At 32.2% G+C, this 20,982-nt stretch overlaps 2 protein-coding genes across 2 annotated transcripts; both read left to right on the top strand.

Moving 5' to 3' along the window:
* The first annotated feature begins 687 nt into the window (after positions 1 to 687).
* LOC107031516 (FCS-Like Zinc finger 8-like) lies at positions 688 to 3,894 on the top strand. Its single transcript, XM_015232922.2, has 3 exons — positions 688 to 1,519; positions 1,626 to 2,453; positions 3,500 to 3,894. The coding sequence occupies exons 2-3, from the start codon at positions 1,672 to 1,674 to the stop codon at positions 3,606 to 3,608; spliced, it is 891 nt and encodes a 296-aa protein (XP_015088408.1). The 5' UTR covers positions 688 to 1,519; positions 1,626 to 1,671; the 3' UTR covers positions 3,609 to 3,894.
* A 4,399-nt stretch (positions 3,895 to 8,293) lies between these two features.
* On the top strand, positions 8,294 to 16,391 carry LOC107031528 (folate-biopterin transporter 1, chloroplastic). The gene is made up of 9 exons (XM_015232940.2): positions 8,294 to 8,641; positions 10,602 to 10,831; positions 11,234 to 11,298; positions 11,379 to 11,541; positions 13,089 to 13,237; positions 13,338 to 13,583; positions 13,665 to 13,833; positions 13,927 to 14,019; positions 15,568 to 16,391. The coding sequence occupies exons 1-9, from the start codon at positions 8,383 to 8,385 to the stop codon at positions 15,859 to 15,861; spliced, it is 1,668 nt and encodes a 555-aa protein (XP_015088426.1). The 5' UTR covers positions 8,294 to 8,382; the 3' UTR covers positions 15,862 to 16,391.
* Positions 16,392 to 20,982: the final 4,591 nt, after the last annotated feature.

Here is a 20,982-nt window from a genome sequence, read left to right as displayed (position 1 = left end):
ACTTTCATAATTTGGCTTAACATCTTAATAATCCTATAATTATTCTAATTTTGAATATCTCCTTGTTCTTGAATGATATCATTGAACTCCACATCTATTCTTCCTGCATTCTTGACACCCTAAAATGACCTTGAACAATTCTTCTACCACTTTGTACCTGTATTGTCAATAGACTTAAAAATTACTTTAAAAGTGAAAAATATATTTGAAAAGAAGCCAATTAAAAAAATTCTTAAAACCTTTTTTTTTTGATTGTTTGTCTCGTTACTTATGCATGGTGTTAAATATTGTGTACTGAAAATTTTATATAGAAAAATATTATACCAAAATAAAACACTCTATAATATAGACACATTTATATTCAAATAACATTCAAATTCAAAATTTTTAATTAAGTACAAATAAATAATAATCAATACTTTACATAATATTATTGGTGCTATACTCACGAATTAATAAAAACAATAATAATATATTCGGTGAAATATCTTTGCGTATCCTGGAATATGAATATTTTACCATCAAATTATTTCTAATTTCTCACAAAAGTAGTGGAGGAGATTAGAGAATTATAAAAATTGTACAAAATACTCAAATTGTACAAATAATCTCCCCAAAGGCCAAATGTACAAAATTTGTACAACCCCACACCCTTAAAATTGGCATTTACCACTGACAACACTATTCATAGCTCATCTCTTCAAGAAAATTAACTCAATGGCCAACTCCATATATAGATATATTGCTGATGTCTAGAGGTATTAGAGAAGAGCAGTTTCCTCAGTTTAGCAGACTCTCTTTCAGTGACTGAGTTTTCAATCACCAAAAAAAAAACCACCATGAATAAACTGCCACAACATTTCAGATTAAAGCCCAATGTTTTCATCTAAACCACTGATTTTCATGCACCCCTTTTTATTTTTTTTAAATTTTTTCTCACTCAGTTATAAATAAAAGCTGTTTCAAGAAACTGAAACAAGAGTAAGGTGGGGAGGAAAAAAAGGGGAAAAGGGACTAAAAGTGTAGTGGGTTGGGAAAGAGGACAAAAACCCACCAAAAAAAAGAAAAAAGGTTGCAGTTAGGAGCACTAGAAGAGTGAATCAGACTTTTTTTTTTTTTGAAAAAATAAAAATAAACTATGGGGTATTTTTTATTTTTTTCATTTTAAGTTTTGATTTGTGGGTCTTTGTCTGCATGTAAGGCTTTGTGTCTTTATGATGCAATTTTGCTGAAATAATATAGTGTTGTAAGTATTCACAAGAAACAAAAGAGAGGGAAAAAAAGAGCAAAGGGAAGAGAAAGAAAAAGATGACTAATTTTTTTGTTGCTTTTGTAAATGTTTAGTGTTGATGATGACTATTGAGGTCTCATGTCGGTTCTCAGATATGATTGATTCTTCTTGTTGAAAGAAAGTTGCTTTATTCATCCCTTCTTTGGATCTTTGCTTTTTGGTACAAATTAGTTTCTGGGGTTGCTTAAAAGTTGAATCTTGATGGTGTTTTCAAGCTGAGATAATAAGGTATGTAATAATCTTTGTTGAAAGTAAGTTTTTTTCTTTTGTTTTTGTTTCTTGAAGTGGAAAGTTTGAAACTTTGTAACACTTTTGGTTTGATTTTGTTGTGTAGGAATAAGAAGAAGTTCAAGATCAGAATCTTTTAATCAAAGTTTATAATGGCAGATTATAATTCTTTACCCTTTCCAATGGAGAATTCAAGAAAAACCTCTTCTTTTTTTGGTTCACCAAGGTTGTTTACTTGTTTTGCTGCTAAGGGGTTTCCTGATACTGAGTCTATTATGAGTCCTACTTCAATTCTTGATAGTAAACCTTTCACTGTTCTGAGAAACCCCTTTTGGTCTGATCCAAAATCTCCTAAACCAGAAAGTAGAGTTCATTTCCAGAAACTTGACTCAAAAGGGGTTGGTCTTGGTCTTGTTGATGCTCTGATTGATGAAAAATCTGATTCTAAAGAAATGAATTCTGTTAGTAGAATGGTTGTTCTTGGTTCACAATTGAAGATTCAGATCCCTACATTGCCTCCTACTTTTAATTACCCTACTGATTCACCACCTTCACCTGGTGATTTTGGTATCAAGACTAGAAATTCTCAGTTAGGTTCTTTATCTCCTGTGAAGAAATCTCCATTTGGTTCCTCAAATTCTAACATAGATATCCCAAATTCACCAGGGGCTTTTAGTAGTCTATCTGCTGCTGAAATGGAGCTTTCTGAGGAGTATACTTGTGTAATTTCATATGGTCCAAATCCAAGAACAACTCATATATTTGATGATTGTATTCTTGAAAGCTGTTGTGGTGTTGTTAAGTACTCTGCATCAAGAAAAGAAAATGAAACTTTTACTAGTCCTCCAATGACCTATCCATCTGAAAGTTTTCTCAGCTTCTGTCACAACTGCAAGAAGAATCTTGGAATAGGGAAAGACATTTACATGTACAGGTATTCCAAATTTTCTGCTTTTTATAAAACTCCAAAAAAACTTGCCTAGTAGCTCCTAGTTATTATCTGTTTAGCTCTGGTTTGGCCGTAGATTTTGAACTTGAATCTTGAAGTATGATTTTGTATATGCATTTTGTTTGTAAAAAGTTGGTAGTTTTGTGAGTCGAAGTCTCAAAAACCGAAAAACTAGTCTAGACCTGTTTTTGGTTTGATTCAAAATCTATAGCCTTCCTTTTTGCATGATTTAACTGTTATTTGATATGCCCTTTAAGTTGTTTGATACTCACTATACTTGTTCTAGTACACAATTTTCTCTTGAATTTACCCTTTGGCAAATTTCTAGTAGAATTCAGTGTTTCTGCAAAGTTTTTTTTTTCTTCTGTAAAATAACCTTTAAAAAATGTTAATGACATTATGAGACTAAGTCCAAAAGTAGGTTAGATGTTAAAAGTTTCAAGGCCTATTCTAAAGTATTTTGATGATTTCATATCATCTGTTTGTTTTATTATTGTGGTCATGACTCATGAGGGCCAGGTTTTTACTTCTCTTTTCTCATGATTTAATTGTTCTCTGACATACCTTTTTTTTAGAATAGTTTGCTCTTCTTCTCTTTGCAAATTTCTGGTAGTAAACATTGAGAACTTCTGTTAGGTTCTGTATTCTTTGAAAGATTCTTTAAAATGACACTAACATTTGAAGAGTCGTAGATTAAGGTAGAAGGTTAGTAGGTGTTATCGCGCTTTTCAGTGGGATTAGGCTTGGTGATACTCCGGAGCATCATGTATGTCGTAGTATTAGCCTTATTCATCTAGTTTCTTGCCTTTTGATATTTGTTACCATATGACTTTTTCTTCCTTTTTCTATATGCTTTGTATTGCTTTCCGTATTAGTTATCATGTTTTCTTCATTGGCGTATTTCCCCGTTCATAAAATGCACTTGAATTGAGGATCTCTCACAAGCAACCTCTCTACCTCCACGAGGTAGGGATTAGGTCTGCGTACGCAGAATTTCCGTTTTGTAATTGTGTATTGTGTTTTCTTTGTAGAGGTGAGAAGGCATTTTGCAGCAGTGATTGCAGATACAAAGAAATGATGTTGGAAGAAGGAATGGATAAACCAGAGTCTGATGATAATGTATTTGGTATTATTTCCTAATAATAATAATAATTATTATTATTATAATAATAACTGATGAGTGATAGCAAGTTTTGTCCTAGTAAGCAACTTGCAAGGTGTTAAAAGACTATTTGCAGATTCAAAAACTGTTTTTTGTAAATTGGATAATTGAATCTGTTTTTAGACATATTTGTCACTTTTTTTTTTGGTTTAGGTGGGTAAAAGATAAAGTCTTTGTTGAGAAACAAGAAGGATAATGAGATAATATTTGTAGTGATTGATGAAATTTTTATTTTATTGAAAAAAAAAATATTGTAGTAGGTGATTATGGTGTCTGACACTACTTTGGATGCTTTATTAAAAATTTTATTATTAATATAAATGATGTTGATTGATGATGTTAGAGTAAAGTTAATGGCATTAATCTTTAATTATATTATTATAATATACACTAATCAATCCCATAATAATGCAAACATCATCATAACCAATGACCTCAATTGAGTAGATTCTTTTTATCTTATTTGGGATGTCCTTTTATTTATTTGTTTATTGGTAAAGTAATAGTTATTTTGACTAGGCTTTCAGATTAAATTATTCACCTAGAGACTATCATGGTGTTTAGTATTATTATATTACTAGTATTGTATAGTATATACAACAAATTATTCTACCTATGCTATTGTTTAATATTTGTGTGACAACCTAGATGAAATAAAATAAAGAGATACTGATCAAATTCTAGAATATTAAATTAGTGTCCTCGTGTAGCAACTTACATGATGGGTTCACCTAGGTGCGTAGTCGGATAAGATCGAGAAATTCATTAATAAAAATTATATTTGATATATATATATTAGATATTGAGTTTTTTTGATTTTTTTGTATTGTTTATATATGTATGAACCTCTTTAGTGAAAAATTTGATCTTCGTCATTGAGTTAACCAATATCCTACAATTGTTCATGGAACTTTTCAACTTCATTGTTTTTTATTTTCTAGTAGTAAATAAGGTCACTATGATAAAAAATAAAATAAATATGCCGATTAGGAATTTCATGTTATATAGTTTGGTATAACTATATGTGCAAGGAAATTTTTACCATTATATTTCAACTGTTAGTAAAACTAGCTATTGTATGGACTTAATCTTTTTACTTTAACTTGAAATACAATTACAGTTTTTTTTAGTACTACAACAATATATTCATGCATTTTTACTAGTAAGAGCTTTTCTGATTTCGCTATGCACTGATTGAATGAATACTGTTAAAGAAGAAGAAAGTTGATGATTGGAACATGTCGAAGGAACATAGTTAATGAAGTTGACTGACATGTCTGCAGCAAATCTCTTCAAGAAGGAAGGTGATTGGAGCATGTCAAAGGAACAGATCCAACGAAGCTGACTGACGAATTTATAACACTGCTAAAGAATTAGGAGTTCGGAGTCAAAAGGATAAAAAAAATTGTTAAAAATTCAAAAGGATATATCAATTTTTTTTTACCAAAACGGCAAAATCGCTCACGACGTAGCGAGTTTGTCCGTCGAAAAAAGCAAAATCGCTGCTGTAGCAGCGATTTCTTAAATTTCCTTTTTTTTTAAAAAAAAAGTTTAAACAAGTTGCTCCAAGTGGAGCTATTTTCAAAATTAAAAAAAAATATAATTTTTTAATAAGTCGCTGCTTTTGCAGCGACTTACATAAAACTTCTTCTTTTTTGCTTTACACTTAAATTTTTAATTTTTTTTGAAAACTTAATTTAATCGGTTAATTTTTTTTTGCAATGATTTAATTAAATTTTCAAAAAAAAAATATATTAATTAAGTGTAAATCGCTGCCTTTACAAAGATTTAATTTTTTTAAAAAAAATTAATTAAAATCACTGCCAATGTTTTTTTTTTTAAAAAAAAATTGAATCAATTTTTTTTTAAATAAAGCAAAAAATAAAATTAAAAATTAAAAATTACTTATAAACAAAAATAATATTTTTTTTTGATTTGAAAATTGCTCCGTGTGGAGCGATTTGTTTAATTTTTTTTTAAAAGCAAATTTAAGAAATCGCTGCTATTGCAGTGATTTTGCTTTTTCAGACGGCCAAAGTCGCTACATCGTGAGCGATTTTACCGTTTTGGTTTTTAAAAAAAATTGATATGCCCTTTTGGAATTTTTGACAATTTTTTTTACCCTTTTAACTCCATACTCAAAGAATTAGAGTCACACTACCTATGATAATTAGGATTATATTTCGTCTAGAATTATATCATGATTAAGATAATAAAAAACAAGGATTATATTGATTGTTCCAATCGTCAACTTCCTTCTTCATCAAGAATTGCTGCAGACAGATCAGTTAGCTTCGTTGGACATGTTCCAATCACCAGCTTCCTTCTTCTTCAACAAATACTTGCACAATCAATTGCTGAACGAGGAAATAATGTGAATGATGAAACCAATTTAATCTAAAGTTGAGGCTCTTCCCTCGCTCTCGATGGTGAATTTTGATTAACGGACATTAGATTATTTTCGATAGATGCTTGTACGAAAAAAGAAAAAGAAAAATGGGTCGTTGGAGTAATAAAACCTGAAAGGAGCTGAGGAAGATATGGTTGGATAAGAGGAGACAGGCATGGGAAGCTTAGAGCTCAGACTGTAGAGATAAATTATGAATGCAAGTTGGGAATTGGGACCATAAATGTAACTCATTACCAATGTTTACCTCTCTACAGTACTCCTTTAACTTTCTCCTTGGCTTTTTTCTTATATATAGAGAGCGTAATCGGTACGAAGAAAAATATCTTTTTAAAAAGTATACGAATAATCGATAAGTCAATAAGAAATATTATTCTACAAATATTTATGTGTTATTTATCAAAATACTGAGGAAGCGCGATCAAATGAGACTGGGAGTGAGTACGAGGGTTGAGGATGATTCAATGCGATTAAAATATTTTTTTAGCAATAATAAACATGTATATTAACAAAAAATTGACAAAACTTTTATCGGAATTAGTTAATTTCAATTGGATCCAATATTCTTATAAGTTTTAGCGATATTTACAAAAAATGTTAACTGCATCTAAAAATACATATTTAACGATAATTATTAATTAATTAACGTTAACGATCATTTTTAGTACAGTGTGAGTGGTTGATGAGGAGACAACATATTTAGATTAATATTACTCATGCAATTTGATTTACTTACTCCTATTATAGAAAAATTATTTTTCATTCATTCTTATTTTAACTAGATAAGATGTTTTGACGAATTAAACGTGAAAATATTGAAAAATATTTTCTTCCTTATTAGACACACCCTTAAGATGTGTTTGGTGTGAACAAAAATGTTTTCCAAAAAAAATATGTTCCTACAAAATATTTTTTTAAAAAAAAAGTGAAATTTTGTTATTTAGTTTTCAATATTGATAATAAGTAAGAAAATTAATATCTAGAAAACATTAAGAAATTCAAGTTTTGACAAAATTCTATTTTTTTGAACTAATTAATTGAGTTGGACTTCTTTGTAAGCTTATTATTTGAGAAATTGAGATTATGGACCACAAAACCAGCCCAAAGAAATGGACAAGTGGCAGAGAAAATAGAAAAAAGTTGCATAGACAGGTGACAACCTATTTTTATGAAGTCAAACCCAATTCTCCCAATATTCGAATTTTAAAGTTTATGAATTCCAATTGATAAGAAAATAATAGGGCAACTTTTACATATAGTGAATACAAAATTCATATTTGTATGTTATAGTAAAATTTGGATAATTGCGTTCCATAACAAACATAGAAACTGTATAATTCGCTATGTATATACAGTTGAAGCAAATTGTATAAAACGAAGTGTATAAAACAAGAAAGAGAAAGACACTTGGGCAGAGAACTGTATAAAAAATGAAGTGTATAAAATGAATTGTATTATTATAAGTGTATAGAACGATTATATGCAGTTTGAATTTGTATAAAATGAGAAAGAGAGAAAGACAAAAGAGATTTGACAAGGAATATACAATTGAATCGAGTTGTATAAAACGAGAAAGAGAGAAATTAGATACAATCTGAAAATTGTATAAAATGAGAAAGAGAGAAAGGCAAAAGAAACTGGGCAGGGGAGTATTTTTATTGTATAATTATAAGTGTATAGGACGAAAATATATGTACACGCTTTATACAAACAGAAACATAATTTATACATTTCGCTTCTGTTTGTATAGTGAGAAAGGCGAGGGTGGCGAGCGAGATTTGGGAAAGTGGCGAGCGAGATCTGGAAGATGAGAGAGAGGGGAACAAAAATATATGTATTTACACAATTTTTTCTGTTTTATACAATTAGAAATAATTTTTACACACTTGTGTTTGTATAAAAAGTGAGGAAGCGAGCGAGAGATTGGAGGAGAGTGGCGAGCGAGAGATTGGAGGAGAGTGGCGAGCGAGATATTTGGGAGAGAGGCGCCTGACAATTTTTTGCAAACGTTTGCTATGGAGCACAATTAAATCAAACCCTAGCTATTCCATTTATTTTAGGTTATTAGTTTGCTATTATATACAATTTTTCCCAAATAATAAAGTAAGAAAAATATTTTAAAAAAATTAAGAAATTATTTTTTTATACAATTTTATGCAAATTTTTATTTAATCAAGGGCAATTTCGGGATTTGCATAGGATATGGGATCATGTTATTTTTGAGAGATGTTCATGAACACAAAAACTAATCTTTTAACTCATTTTATAATCCAATTTCTCATTTAAAAAATCACAAGTAGATTGTACGAATCAAAGCAGTTTCATAACTAAAAAAATTAAAAATAATGGCTACAATAACTCCCAATTCAATCTCATTCTCAATCTTACCCTCAGTTAATCCTCTTTTCTCCTTCCTCTCCCTCTCTCCAATCCTCTCTCGTTTTCGCCGCCGGAAGCCGCTTTCCTTCACCATCTCCGCTGGCTCCTCCCGCCGGAGACCGCCTTTTGAGCCACCGGACTCCAAAATGTCAGTCTCAGTACAGATGCCAGCTGGTTCCGTCCGTCGAGATGCTGAGACTGAACCGCTGATAGATTCTAGAAATCGTGAGTTTGCTACTTAGCTCAATCAATTCTAATTGTGTGGACCTGATTAATTTCGCTTTTTTGATTATTAATTTATTTTTACTTAGCTCAATCAATCAACTATACCTTAATCCTAACTTATCTGTTAGTTATATTTTTGATCGGTATCTTATCCATTATATTTGTTCTACATTTTGCTAGAACTAGGAGAATTCATCATAAGTAGACTAATTTTACCGTGATTGTCACCTTACTGCGACATTCTTCTTTGGTTTAGCTTAGTTGAACTATTAAAAATGAAATTTGAAGTTATTAGCTTTTCTTTCAAGGCTATGTTTTAAAAATAAAGGAAAGCTAATTGAGTGATTTAGCAGCTCCAGAATCTGGTTCGAGTGTGTGGTTGTTGATAGATATAGTTTTGAGCTGGATAGAAGGCAATTGAAGATCTACTTCTTAATATACTGTCCTGGGTCAATATGGCCTTGAGGCAGTGTTACCAAAAGCAAAATGCAAATAAAGTGTGGACTTTAACAAAAAAAAGACACAAATAGAGAAAAAAGGCATATTTAATTCCATAAGAATATTACTTTCTATAGATGGTAACTATTTAATTCCAACATCTCACACGACATGCTTAGGTCCACAAGATTCAAAAGGCATTTTGGGACATTTGATGAAATTCAAACAATAGAGAGAAAAAAATGAAATAAAAGCAAAACCAAATATAATAACAAACAATAATTATATGGATCAGAGAACTAAAAATCTATAATGAATTAGAATAGGTGAACTAAAAACCCATGTCAATCAACTTCATAATCATTTTAAATTGTGATTAGAAGAAAATTTCTTACTGAGGTTAGCAACTACTTTATTTTACTACATTTTTAGTTTCCTATTCCTAATCACTAATATATTCTCTAACAATTAGTATATTGCTTCATCATCTACTCTTATGGTTTAATATTGTACTTCTTAAGAGAATGCCTGGGGCGTTGAAACAGTGTGCTATCTGTAATAAAGAGCAGGTTAAGTGACGCGAAGCGCCTAGACTGAGCTTTAAGAGTTTAGCATGTCAAGCGGGCTGTTAACAACTCCACAACAAATGCAAAAAATTCGTCAAGTCTTTTTGTGATTGCATCCTAAGTTCCATTTAAAAATAAACTTTTCATAATTTGGAACTCATAACGATAGATTAGAGTATGGTTCATTTCTACAGTGTTGTTGTACAAATTGGGAAGAGTGAGTTGGCATGACCATAAGGAGGTAATTTAACACAGGAAACTAGAAAGAATTATAGATGGATTAGAACTTTTTGCATCTTCTTGATGCTTATCATTGAATTCTCCTTATTTCATCAAAATTATAGGATGAATTAAAAGGAACTGGCTGCTTAAAAGTCAATCTAGAGGAGCATATGATTGTCAATGTCATATTGGATATGCAAATAACTTTTTTCGGAGAAGGATTCTTTAGAGGGTAATTTATAGTTTAGAGTGGAAGCAAAAACTTTGCATAATGGAATTTGAATGCTCTAATATGCTTTATTTTTGTACCTTATGGCTCATGATGTTCAATCATCAGTGAGAGCCACATCTGATCGTAGCTGAGAGAGTTGGTGTACCTTAGACTAAACTTAGCAGTCCATGTATGGATTCCTGTGTATTATTCAGTATATTTTTAGCAGATCTTGATCTCTTTAGCCTAAACTCTTCTCGGAAAAATTCCTCAATATAACCTCCTTTTCAGTAATATTTTGTGGATTGCCTACTTTCCAGTAAGAATTTGCTGTTATATATCATTTCCGTTTTTGGTGCTTAGTATTCAGTAAGTTGTCATCATCATGGATTTAGCACCTATCAATCCTCATACATGGTGGCTCATGTCACAATATGAGCTCCTTTCTACTATTCTGTTTGTGTAGTGGTTCTTTTTTGGCCATCTCAATCTTATTTATGTTCTCCAATATGATCTTGTGCAGGAAAGGGGGATCAACCAACAACCACTATTAAAGAAGATTCTGTCTTGTCCAATAAAAGTGTGCCTCACAAGAACAAATATTCTTTAAGTTCAATCAGTTGCTTTGGAGTTGATCTAACCCCAGATAACATTGCTGTTGCTATGGTATATTTTGTTCAAGGCGTCCTGGGCCTTGCTAGGCTTGCTGTAAGCTTTTACTTGAAAGATGACCTACACCTAGATCCTGCAGAGGTATGTCATCCTGATAGAGTAAATTATTTCCTGTTATTTGTCAATCTTCCTAGTGGAACAAAATTATTTTCATCAAATTCAAACTCCAGATTCTAGCCAAAGATGCTTTTAGTATATTTTCCTGGATTGAGGAATCTAACTGTCGTACTGTATTTAAGAGTTGTTTTGGAATTTAAACTACAGTCACATTCAGTCTTTTAAAATACAATTCCCTCTCGAATTTAGACTGCCACAGCCGTCAGTTATTCTTTTTGTTTTACTTAAAACTTTCTTTCTATTTTGTTACTATCCCAAAATTTTCTTCCTTCTTCAATGGACCCCTATTTGCACATTTCTTCTCTCTTTTCCCCTCACCATTTTGGTTGAGTCCACAGACTGACACATTCATATGTGAATGACTAGACAGCTGTCATATCTGGTTTCTCATCATTGCCATGGCTCGTGAAACCATTGTATGGTTTCATCAGGTTGGACTCAACTTTTTTTTCATCCTTATTCATCTAGCTAGTTAAAGAAAGATTTCATGACGTGAGCTTTTCATGTATAGTGATTCCTTCCCACTCTTTGGATACCGGAGGAGATCATACTTGGTACTCTCAGGGCTTCTTGGAGCATTCTCATGGTTTTTGATGGCCACCTTCGTTGATAGCAAGTATAGTGCTGCCTTCTCCATACTTATTGGTTCTCTTTCTGTCGCTTTCTCAGATGTTGTAAGTTCCTTTTGTTCCTAGTTAGTTTCAATAAATTGAGACTAGTGCTGTTATGTTCATTGCCTAGTTATATTTTGTAACTGGTCTGAACTCCGAAGGTTAATGACAATCTGTTTGGCTTTTGACCTTTAGTATTAGTTGAGTACTCGTTATGCTCTCATTTTTGTTCAGGTATTCCATTGCATAATAAAAAACTCTTGCCCATTATACATGAGATTTACTTGTGTAAATGTGTTTTGCCTTTTGAAAATTTGAAGGAAGTCCTTAGTTGCAACCTTGGCAACAGGGCCATAGGTGAGGCCTGAGACTTAGTCGCACCATAGTATGTTCCAAGTTTTCAAGAACTCATTTGAGAGAAGAACTTATCAAACTAGTATGAAAAAGGGTATCTCAAAATTTCAGAAAGGTTGTCTAGAGTCCACTGGTGCGTCAAATATGTATCACGGTGAGGGCTTTTTCCAAGAAATGTCAGGTAGTACACAACTATCTAACTTAAGTTTTTATACCTCATCCTTTGCTGTGTCCCTTACCATTTCCGAGGTTTCATTGCTTGTTCTCAGAAGACATGAGAAGAGAACAAAAGATCACTTGCATTTGTCATTTGTGGTTGTGGGAGTATCAAAATGAGAGGAGTCTGACGACCTGCTTATCACTTTGGAAGCACTCTCACTAAATCTTCACCTAGTTGGGCCATGCTGGCTAGCCGTGCCAAATGACTTTTACAACACTCCTAGTGTCTGTTCTACTTTTATTCTGAGCACTCGAGTTTGCAAAGTCATGTGTTTTCTCTCCACAAATGTTGTTGGCGTCTACTTTTACAGTTACTACTTTCTCATGAGAACTACCGTACATTTAGTGAGTGATGATTTTTTAAACCCGAGTGATGAATGAGCAGAAGTTATGATGCTGCTACTCCTTTTTCGAGGATAAAAATGGCATAAGAACCATGAAGGCTCATGTTCAAATCTTAGTGGAGGCAAACAAAACTCAATAATTTCTTCCCATCTGCCTAAGCCTAGTGGACAAGTTACCCAGTACTGTTTCTGGTGGGTGGTATCAGATACCTGGTGCAATAGTCGCGTTGTGCACAAGCTGACCTGAACACCACCGTCTTCTCGAAAGAAGGCTTTGGGGTTGCCCGGGTGGGAGCATTAGAACTTATTTTAGACTGAGCCGTTTGTAGTTTGTAATTGGATATGCTATGCAAATTCAAGAGTTGTATAGTGTAGTGTGGATGGACTGTATATTCTTGCTTGGACAATGTTAATGATATTATCACGTCACAGGCTATAGCTCCAACCACTGCTATGAACCCGCTGCTGCGTCATCAACTGATGCTTGTGTTGATATCTTGACAATATTAATGTCACTTGGGAATTATTGGACTTGATGTTTGGTTGTCACACATGTTCAAACCAATGGAGTTACTGGCCTAATGAATTTGAGTTAATCTTTTCTTTGTTTGTTTGTAATGTTCCTCTTTTTCCAGCTGGTATCTTAATTTTGCATCACATTCAGCTGGCATATGTAATTGAGTAATCATGTAGGTTGTAGATTCCATGGTTGTTGAGAGGGCACGCGGTGAGTCTCAAAGCATGTCAGGATCTCTTCAGTCATTGTGCTGGGGTTCTTCGGCATTTGGGGGAATTGTGAGTGCCTACTTTAGTGGCTCCCTTGTGGAGGCTTATGGTGTGAGGTATGTTACTTTGTCATACTTCTGAGTATCATATGATTGTGGCCTTGTGAGTAATACTAATGGTCCTGGTGGGTTAATCTAATTGTTTTTGTACCGCCAGGTTTGTTTTTGGTGCAACATCATTACTTCCACTCATAACATCTGCGGTATCTGTACTTGTGAAAGAACAGCCTGTGCGAGGCCCAGCAAGGGGAGCTTCTTTAGGCAATGGCTTCATAGAGAGCTCAAAAAACAATTTTACCCAGTTATGGGGAGCTGTTAAGCAGCCTAGCGTTCTACTTCCCACCTTATTTATTTTCTTATGGCAGGCTACGCCACAGTCAGATTCTGCTATGTTTTTCTTCACGTATGTGCTGTTTCATGTTTAAATTTTTAAATAATATAAACATACATGCACAAATCTAATAGAAGTTTGTCCTGATTGTAGGACAAACAAACTTGGTTTCACTCCGGAATTCCTTGGTCGTGTTAAGCTTGTCACTTCAGTTGCATCACTTATTGGTGTGGGGCTTTATAATGGGTTTTTAAAGAAAGTTCCTCTACGGAAGATATTCCTCGTAATGACTCTCATTGGTACAGCTCTTGGTATGACACAGGTATGTGTTCCAACATATTTTCTACTTCAGCTTTATGATTTTTCTTATGTTTTGGGTCATGATTTACTTCCGAGTATGATTTGTTTGTATTAGGTTCTTCTTGTGACTGGATTGAACCGGCAGTTTGGCATTAGTGATGAGTGGTTTGCTATTGGAGATTCCTTGATTATAACTGTTCTGGGTCAGGTAAATTTTTTTCTTATACTTGAGTGCAGTCTTGCTTAGTTGAAAATCTGTGAAGCATAAATCAAGCGTACCAATCAAAATAATAATGCAGTGAAGGCTCACAAAACAATTAAAGGATATAATGGCTAACTTCATGCAAGATGAAACTCACTGAACCTACCTACAAAAATGTATTTGGCTAGTGAGAAACAACAACTTGAGAGTTTTTTTTTTGAGAAAGAGAACTTGAGAGTTTCTTTCTTTCGGAAACAATTGAACTGGGACATAATGAAAATGATTCAGGGGCGATTACGGCTTTCGAAAGCGGGTTCATTTGAACCTAGTCTTCCCATTTGGAGTACAAATTTACATGTAAAAATAAATTAAAACTGCAAAAAAATATGAACTCATCACTTTAAAATATAATGGGTTTAATGTTAAGAACTTAAAAGGGTTGAATCCATAGATCTAAAATCTTGGATATGCCTCTGAAGTGATTATGTAATTTTTCATGTATGTAGAGTGTCTCATGAATTCCAATTAGGTCTGTATTCCAGTTAAGAACTATAGCAGCCATAGAGCCAAATAAATTTTGTAAAAATGTACTTGCACATTAACTCTATAATTCTTTGGAATGCTAATTTCAGGTAACTGCTATGAATATAAAACTGTGTATCTAGGACTGCTATGTGATGTAGAACTAGATTTTCTTTGGCCAGCATGAGTTTTAATAAGTAGAAAGATAATCTTCATTAGGCTCCATCTTATAGAAACTCTATCTCTATTCTTGAACTATATGGTCTCGACTATAAAAGGGCATCTAAAGGGATTTATCAAGGTCTTGACCGCCCTATCATTAGCTTAAGGTTTTGGTTAGATATTCTACATCTTTTATGTCGTATTAGAGTGAACCTTTTGCAAGAATAGGTGAATGGTCAAAATAATGATTTTTAGATTTCTCAAAACCAAAGTTGAAAGTACAAAGGAGGAAGCTTTCACCACATTGATGAAGCCCCACTACGTGCTGAATAAATGTGAAACAAATAAAAATGGTGTATGGCTTTTTATAGAATACAAAAACTATTTAAGAACAGATCTTTTGGTGTCTTTTAGGAGAACGGTTATCTGATTAGAGTACTGAGGGAAACATAAGCGTTCAGTTTAAATTTTGGTGATATAACCTTCTTTTAGCACATCATATACAAATTGTTCGAAGATAGCAGTGGGTGAACTTGGAAAAATGAGTGAAAGCTTACATCCAAGCCATTTGATGAGATCACTTATTAGATAGATGAGGGGAAGAAACATGGGTGTTCTCTTTTGGGTTTTGGCAAGTTAGCTTTTTACGGCAATTCACATAATCTGCTAGAGTATAGCAAAGGGTAAACTTGGCAAATGCTTTGGAAGTCCGTTTCCTTAAGTTCCATTTTGAGTCTAACGTGCTCCTGCATTATCTTTTAATATATGTATGTAAAACTGAAATTGAATCGTTAACGTTTTTCTAACATAGAGTTGAAGAGTATTCCGGCAACCTCTTTATCAGCATTGTCTGACTTGTTACCTTTTCAGGCATCTTTCATGCCTGTTTTAGTACTAGCTGCAAGAATTTGTCCACAAGGAATGGAAGCAACTCTCTTCGCGACCCTTATGTCCATATCCAATGGAGGGAGTGTTCTTGGAGGTCTAATTGGCGCAGCTCTAACCCAGGTATTTGGTGTCACCAAGGACAGGTTTGACAACTTGGCTTTTCTGATAATTCTCTGCAATCTCAGCTCTCTATTGCCTTTGCCCCTACTTGGTCTTCTTCCTGGCGATGAACCAGATACAAAAGACAATACTGATATTGAGATGAAGTCTAATTGAATTCTTCCCTGCTGTGCAAATCCTGAATCTGCCCTAGTATCTCTGAAGCTTTTCAAGAAAACAATAGGAGAGAATACAATTGTAAATACAAATACTAATATTAAAAGACTAAAGATACGAGTCATGTTGTCAATTCATCACACCACATAAAAAGTTTAGTGGATTAGGAACTTGTTTAAGCATGAGATAGATCTTGTTCCGTGATCCAGGACTTTGATATAGTTGTAAGAGCATTAATGATGTGTGGGTTAGGCACATGTCCTGAGTTCGGACCCTCCTGTAGACAAAAAAACTGGTGTTTAAGTGGAGTAGGATAGAGGGGCAAGCTTATCATCTATCGAGTTTCGAACTTGAGCCAGGTTGATCTTAACACATGTCTTTCTGGATGACCCTCTTAAGTCTTGAATGCCCATTGAGGAATTGTTATTCGGCCTTGCTTTTTGGTATTTTGTAATCAAATCTTAGCTAGAAGGTATTGAACATTGATTGTCCTGTATTAATAATGATATTTTCAATTTTCTCCTGTCAAACGAAGCCAACTTAATACTTATTAAGAATATTATATAATATAAGTTCGATGGAACATTAACTACAAACACAAATAAGCAATAAATTGAATTTATTATGACCACCAAGTCCATGACACATTGTTTTCTTTGGGTTTAAGTCTACACAAATTTTATCTTTTGAGCTATGTTTCATCGAGCTCTGAAAATGCGTTTGTCTTATAAAATTCTTCATTTTCTTTTCCACTCAAACGTAGTATTCGCTCTAGTATCATGTACACCTCATCCTCATCCATAGAAGCTTGTCAATCGAGAGTATCTGGTTGTTTGACCTGCCCCTTGTAAACATGGACTGACTATTAGTAAATTAGTGACAATTGCTATGTGTAATAAGTCATGTTATGTTGACCTAGCATGCATAGATGACATGTGTCGTATATTACATGTAATGTCCCGAGACAAGCATGCGTGAAATATGGCACATGTCATTTCTCTGGACACGTTTTCAAATTGTCACTCGTCTTATCATTTACTTCTTCATATGCAGTATCGTAATTAAAAATTTTCACTAAAAGAATTCAATATAATATATGATCATCTGGTTTTTCTAACTTTTTATTAAAATGAGGAGTTTTTAAGTGTCTTACAAGATTATCTACCCATAAATTTCTCCAATACATTTTAATCAGCCCTTTTATCTATTAATCTCAACTTAACAAAAAAATAAAATTTAATCCACAAATATATTATCTTTGAGATTGGGAAATTTTCTACTACAAGAAAACCTGTCACGTGACAAATTGATAGAAGTTCACATGGGGATGGCCTCAAAAGGTTCCTACAAAAACAAAACAAATTACAATAGTGTAGTCACATCTCAAAAGGCCCAATAATTTCCACCAAATTCAATTCAAAATCCATTGGCCATCTATCTAATATTCACGTTAGAGTTTGATTAAATTTAAATCCACATAGAAAAATTTCACGTTAGAGGGTACTCGAATTCGAGACTTTTGATTAAGAGCAAGTGTTACTTTCATTCTTTAAATAAAATAAACATAACTTCCACAAAAGTCAATTTCCTCATTTTTCTATTTCAGCCACTTTGCCCCACAAATCCTTTTCCGATTTCTAATTGGGTTCTTCTCACCTTTTCTATGATTTCTCATCATCATGATATGGAGTTTCTATTTTTGCCTTGCTAGTTGCTACAATATGTTGATGTCTTTATACAATTCTATATCATCATGCATGATGACTTTAGCATGAAGCACAATTTTCCTTTCCCCTACCACATTCGCGAGACATTTAGTAGCAATAAATTTTCCTTTTAACGACAATATTATTGTAAAAATATATATAACAGTAATTAAGTTAATGTTTTTGCGTCTAGAGTCTCTAAAGGCTTTAAAGAAATTTTCATGATGTGCTAATCATAAATACTAATATTATCTTATTGTCGCTAAATATAACATAACGATAATTATATTATCACCGTTACATATAATATAACAACAATCATGTTACAACCGTTAATTATTCAATTACACAAAATCTTTATTTATTGTAATGATCAAAAGGATTGAAAATATTAAAGATATAAAACTCTCAAATTACATGGAGACACATAATTTATTTGTGATTTAGGTTCACTTTGTGATTTAAAGAATAATTACACATGGCGACATACCTTTATATGACTCTTTATTAAGTTGCACAAGCAACTAAATTAAGGAGAATAGTGGGTATACTTCCTAGTTTATCAAAATGCTAGAGTTTTAATGGTCCTCCATGTGGTAATTGATGCACAAATAAGGACATGGAATATAAAAATTGATTAATGCTTTTGAGAGGTTTGGGGCAAGCAATATTTTTTTGGGTTAATGATTGAACTGTTATAAACATGTTTAGTGTCTAAATTACATAAGTTTTGCCTCTTCAAACTCTATACCGATTTAAATTATGTCACACAAATTACTATAATGGTCAAAGAATATAAATACTATCATTAAAAAATTATACCTGTTTCCACATATGAATGTAAGATTGTCTCTCTGATTGATAATTTTTGGATAAGTAAAATTATCTGAATCTACCAATATGGTAAGATTCTTCAATATTTGTTTTGTCCACACCCAACATCCCAAAAGTAGTCACATGGGGAGATGGGGAAGTTGGAAGTTGGAATAGTTGTTAGACCCTCCACTCCAATCATTGAACTACTTTATTAATTAATAACATAAAGTTCTTCTCTAGAACTATTAATAAGAATTTTTTATAATATAAGATGTAAATATACAAGTATAATACTAAGTTTCTAGCCAATCACTTTAACCCTTACCTAACAATAATAAGATTCTAATCATTTATACAATATATTTACTTAGCAATCACAAGTGACTATTCTAATATATCAACTTAAGATAATCAAAAAACTACTTATATAAAGTATTTAAGTTATATACTCTTAAATGATTATCAATGTGATTTAACATATAATAAAAATATACTTAATCATCATTTTTTTTATTATTATAAACATGTAGTCGCTATTCTTTGGGTACACATAAGTAAAATTCCATTACGATGTAATATCTCGCAAACCACATATAACAACAAGCTCGATCAAAAAAGCAAACCCCTTACTTTCGCTGGCAAGGGATTTCAAACTTGAAAACTCTAACATGAAAGTCCCGAGCCTAAATCGTGGGCCACGCGGAAGGGTAATTACCATTTCTTTTAGGTTATAAACAATGCTATCAAATAAAGTAATCTTTAATTACTTTTTATACAATATAATTATATAACTATTTTCTTACATTAACTTAAGTGAGAACATATATACTCCATTTTTCATTAATGATATTTGTTTTTGACTAGCCAGTATGGCACTATCGGTTGGTGCAATGATTAGTGATATTATAAGGAGACCTTATAAGAAATGATTATGATAATTGATAAGGGAATAAAACACTTGATAAAGAAGAATTATTTGATGAATAATGTTGTTTGAAGTTTCATAATGCACCATATATATAAGTATATAATATATTTAGTTACTTGTATTTTACTGCAAAATGATTATGGTGTATTCTTTATTCTATAAACTCTCTAAGAATCAAGGCTAATTAAAGAGTGAGTTCTAGAATTCAAATTGCCAAGGCATCTTTTAATTAAATTAATCAGTCAAAAGTAGGAGACCCCAAAAGTAATAAGGATATATAATAGACAACATATTAGAAAAATATGAAATTTATCGATAATTTCTAACTAATTCATCGTTAATAACCTAAATTCATTTTTAAAGCCCTTATGCACGGTCACCATCGCCTCCCCTCCCCCCCTCTTGGCAATCGACCAGCCAACTAGGTTAAGTAGTGATATCGGGGCTAGGGATGGAGAAAGGTGCAGATAAGGACATATTCAAGATTTAAATTTTATAAATTATATGTAATTCTAAAATAACATTTGCAAATACTAATAATTGAATTTATAAATTTAATATTTACTATTTTAAAAAAAATAAATCTTTTAATATATATATAAAAAATTCGAATCAAAGTTATTAAATTCAGCTGAACCATATATTATCCTCTACATCTGCCCCTTTGATGTTAAGAGGGAGATATGCATGGCAGGGGATGAGTATGCTATTAAATTATCTATAGATTATGACAATTGAGTGCGATCTAGCATAAATGTATGATGTATTTTTCTTTTTTACTTTAATATTTATGAATACATGTAAATTCAATAATTTTATGTAATAATTATATTTTTAAAATAAAATTGTTCGATAAATATACAAGAATATTTAGCTTAAAAACCAGTTGGTTTGGTCATTATTGAATATTAAGTTGATTTGTTATAGAAACTCATAAAATTTAAATTCTGAATCCGTCTCGATAATTAATAAATTCAGTTTCTTTCTTATTCTGTCTTAGTTTATTGATTCATTTTCATACCAGATATGATAATAGGTGTGTGGTGAGAGACATGACCTAAAATTGAAGTGGGAATGAGGGTAGTTGGTTAGTAGAATTCTTGGTTGGAAGGGAATAGTTCAAAAAGATAGATAATTATATCCAAAAAAAAAGCATGTGGGAAGCCATGTGAAATGCACTAAATACATAATCATCCATTAATGAAAGTTTAATTAAATTAACAAAGGTTATTCTATGTGAGAAATGATTAATATTCTGAACAATGGATCTAGAGCTAAATTCCATCCAACAAGGATATTTTTTAAGATAGAACCAATTAACTCCATTATGTCTTCTATGAGAAAAAAGAAACTAAAAGCCAATATAAAAGACAATTTTGAATTACCAAATTGGAAAAATGGAAGTCGCTACTAATTTGACTTAATAGTCAATGAAGTAGATGAATATTAAAGACTTGGATTCAAATTTCATAGAGGCAAAAACATAAGATAATTCCTTCCTATATGTTCTGGATCTTAACGAACAAAGTCATCATGTACCTATGTAGTGGCGGAGAAGGGACGAGGTTTTATATATGAAGAAGTAAACACAGGAAGAAGCCGATCAGAGATTCTACATCTACTATATATATATATATATATATATATATATATATATATATATATATATAT

Source organism: Solanum pennellii, chromosome 9 (genome assembly GCF_001406875.1).
Source record: "Solanum pennellii chromosome 9, SPENNV200".
Lineage (NCBI taxonomy): Eukaryota > Viridiplantae > Streptophyta > Magnoliopsida > Solanales > Solanaceae > Solanum > Solanum pennellii.
The sequence above is the reverse complement of the archived record's forward strand: the minus strand, read 5'-3'. Positions and strand labels throughout refer to the sequence as shown.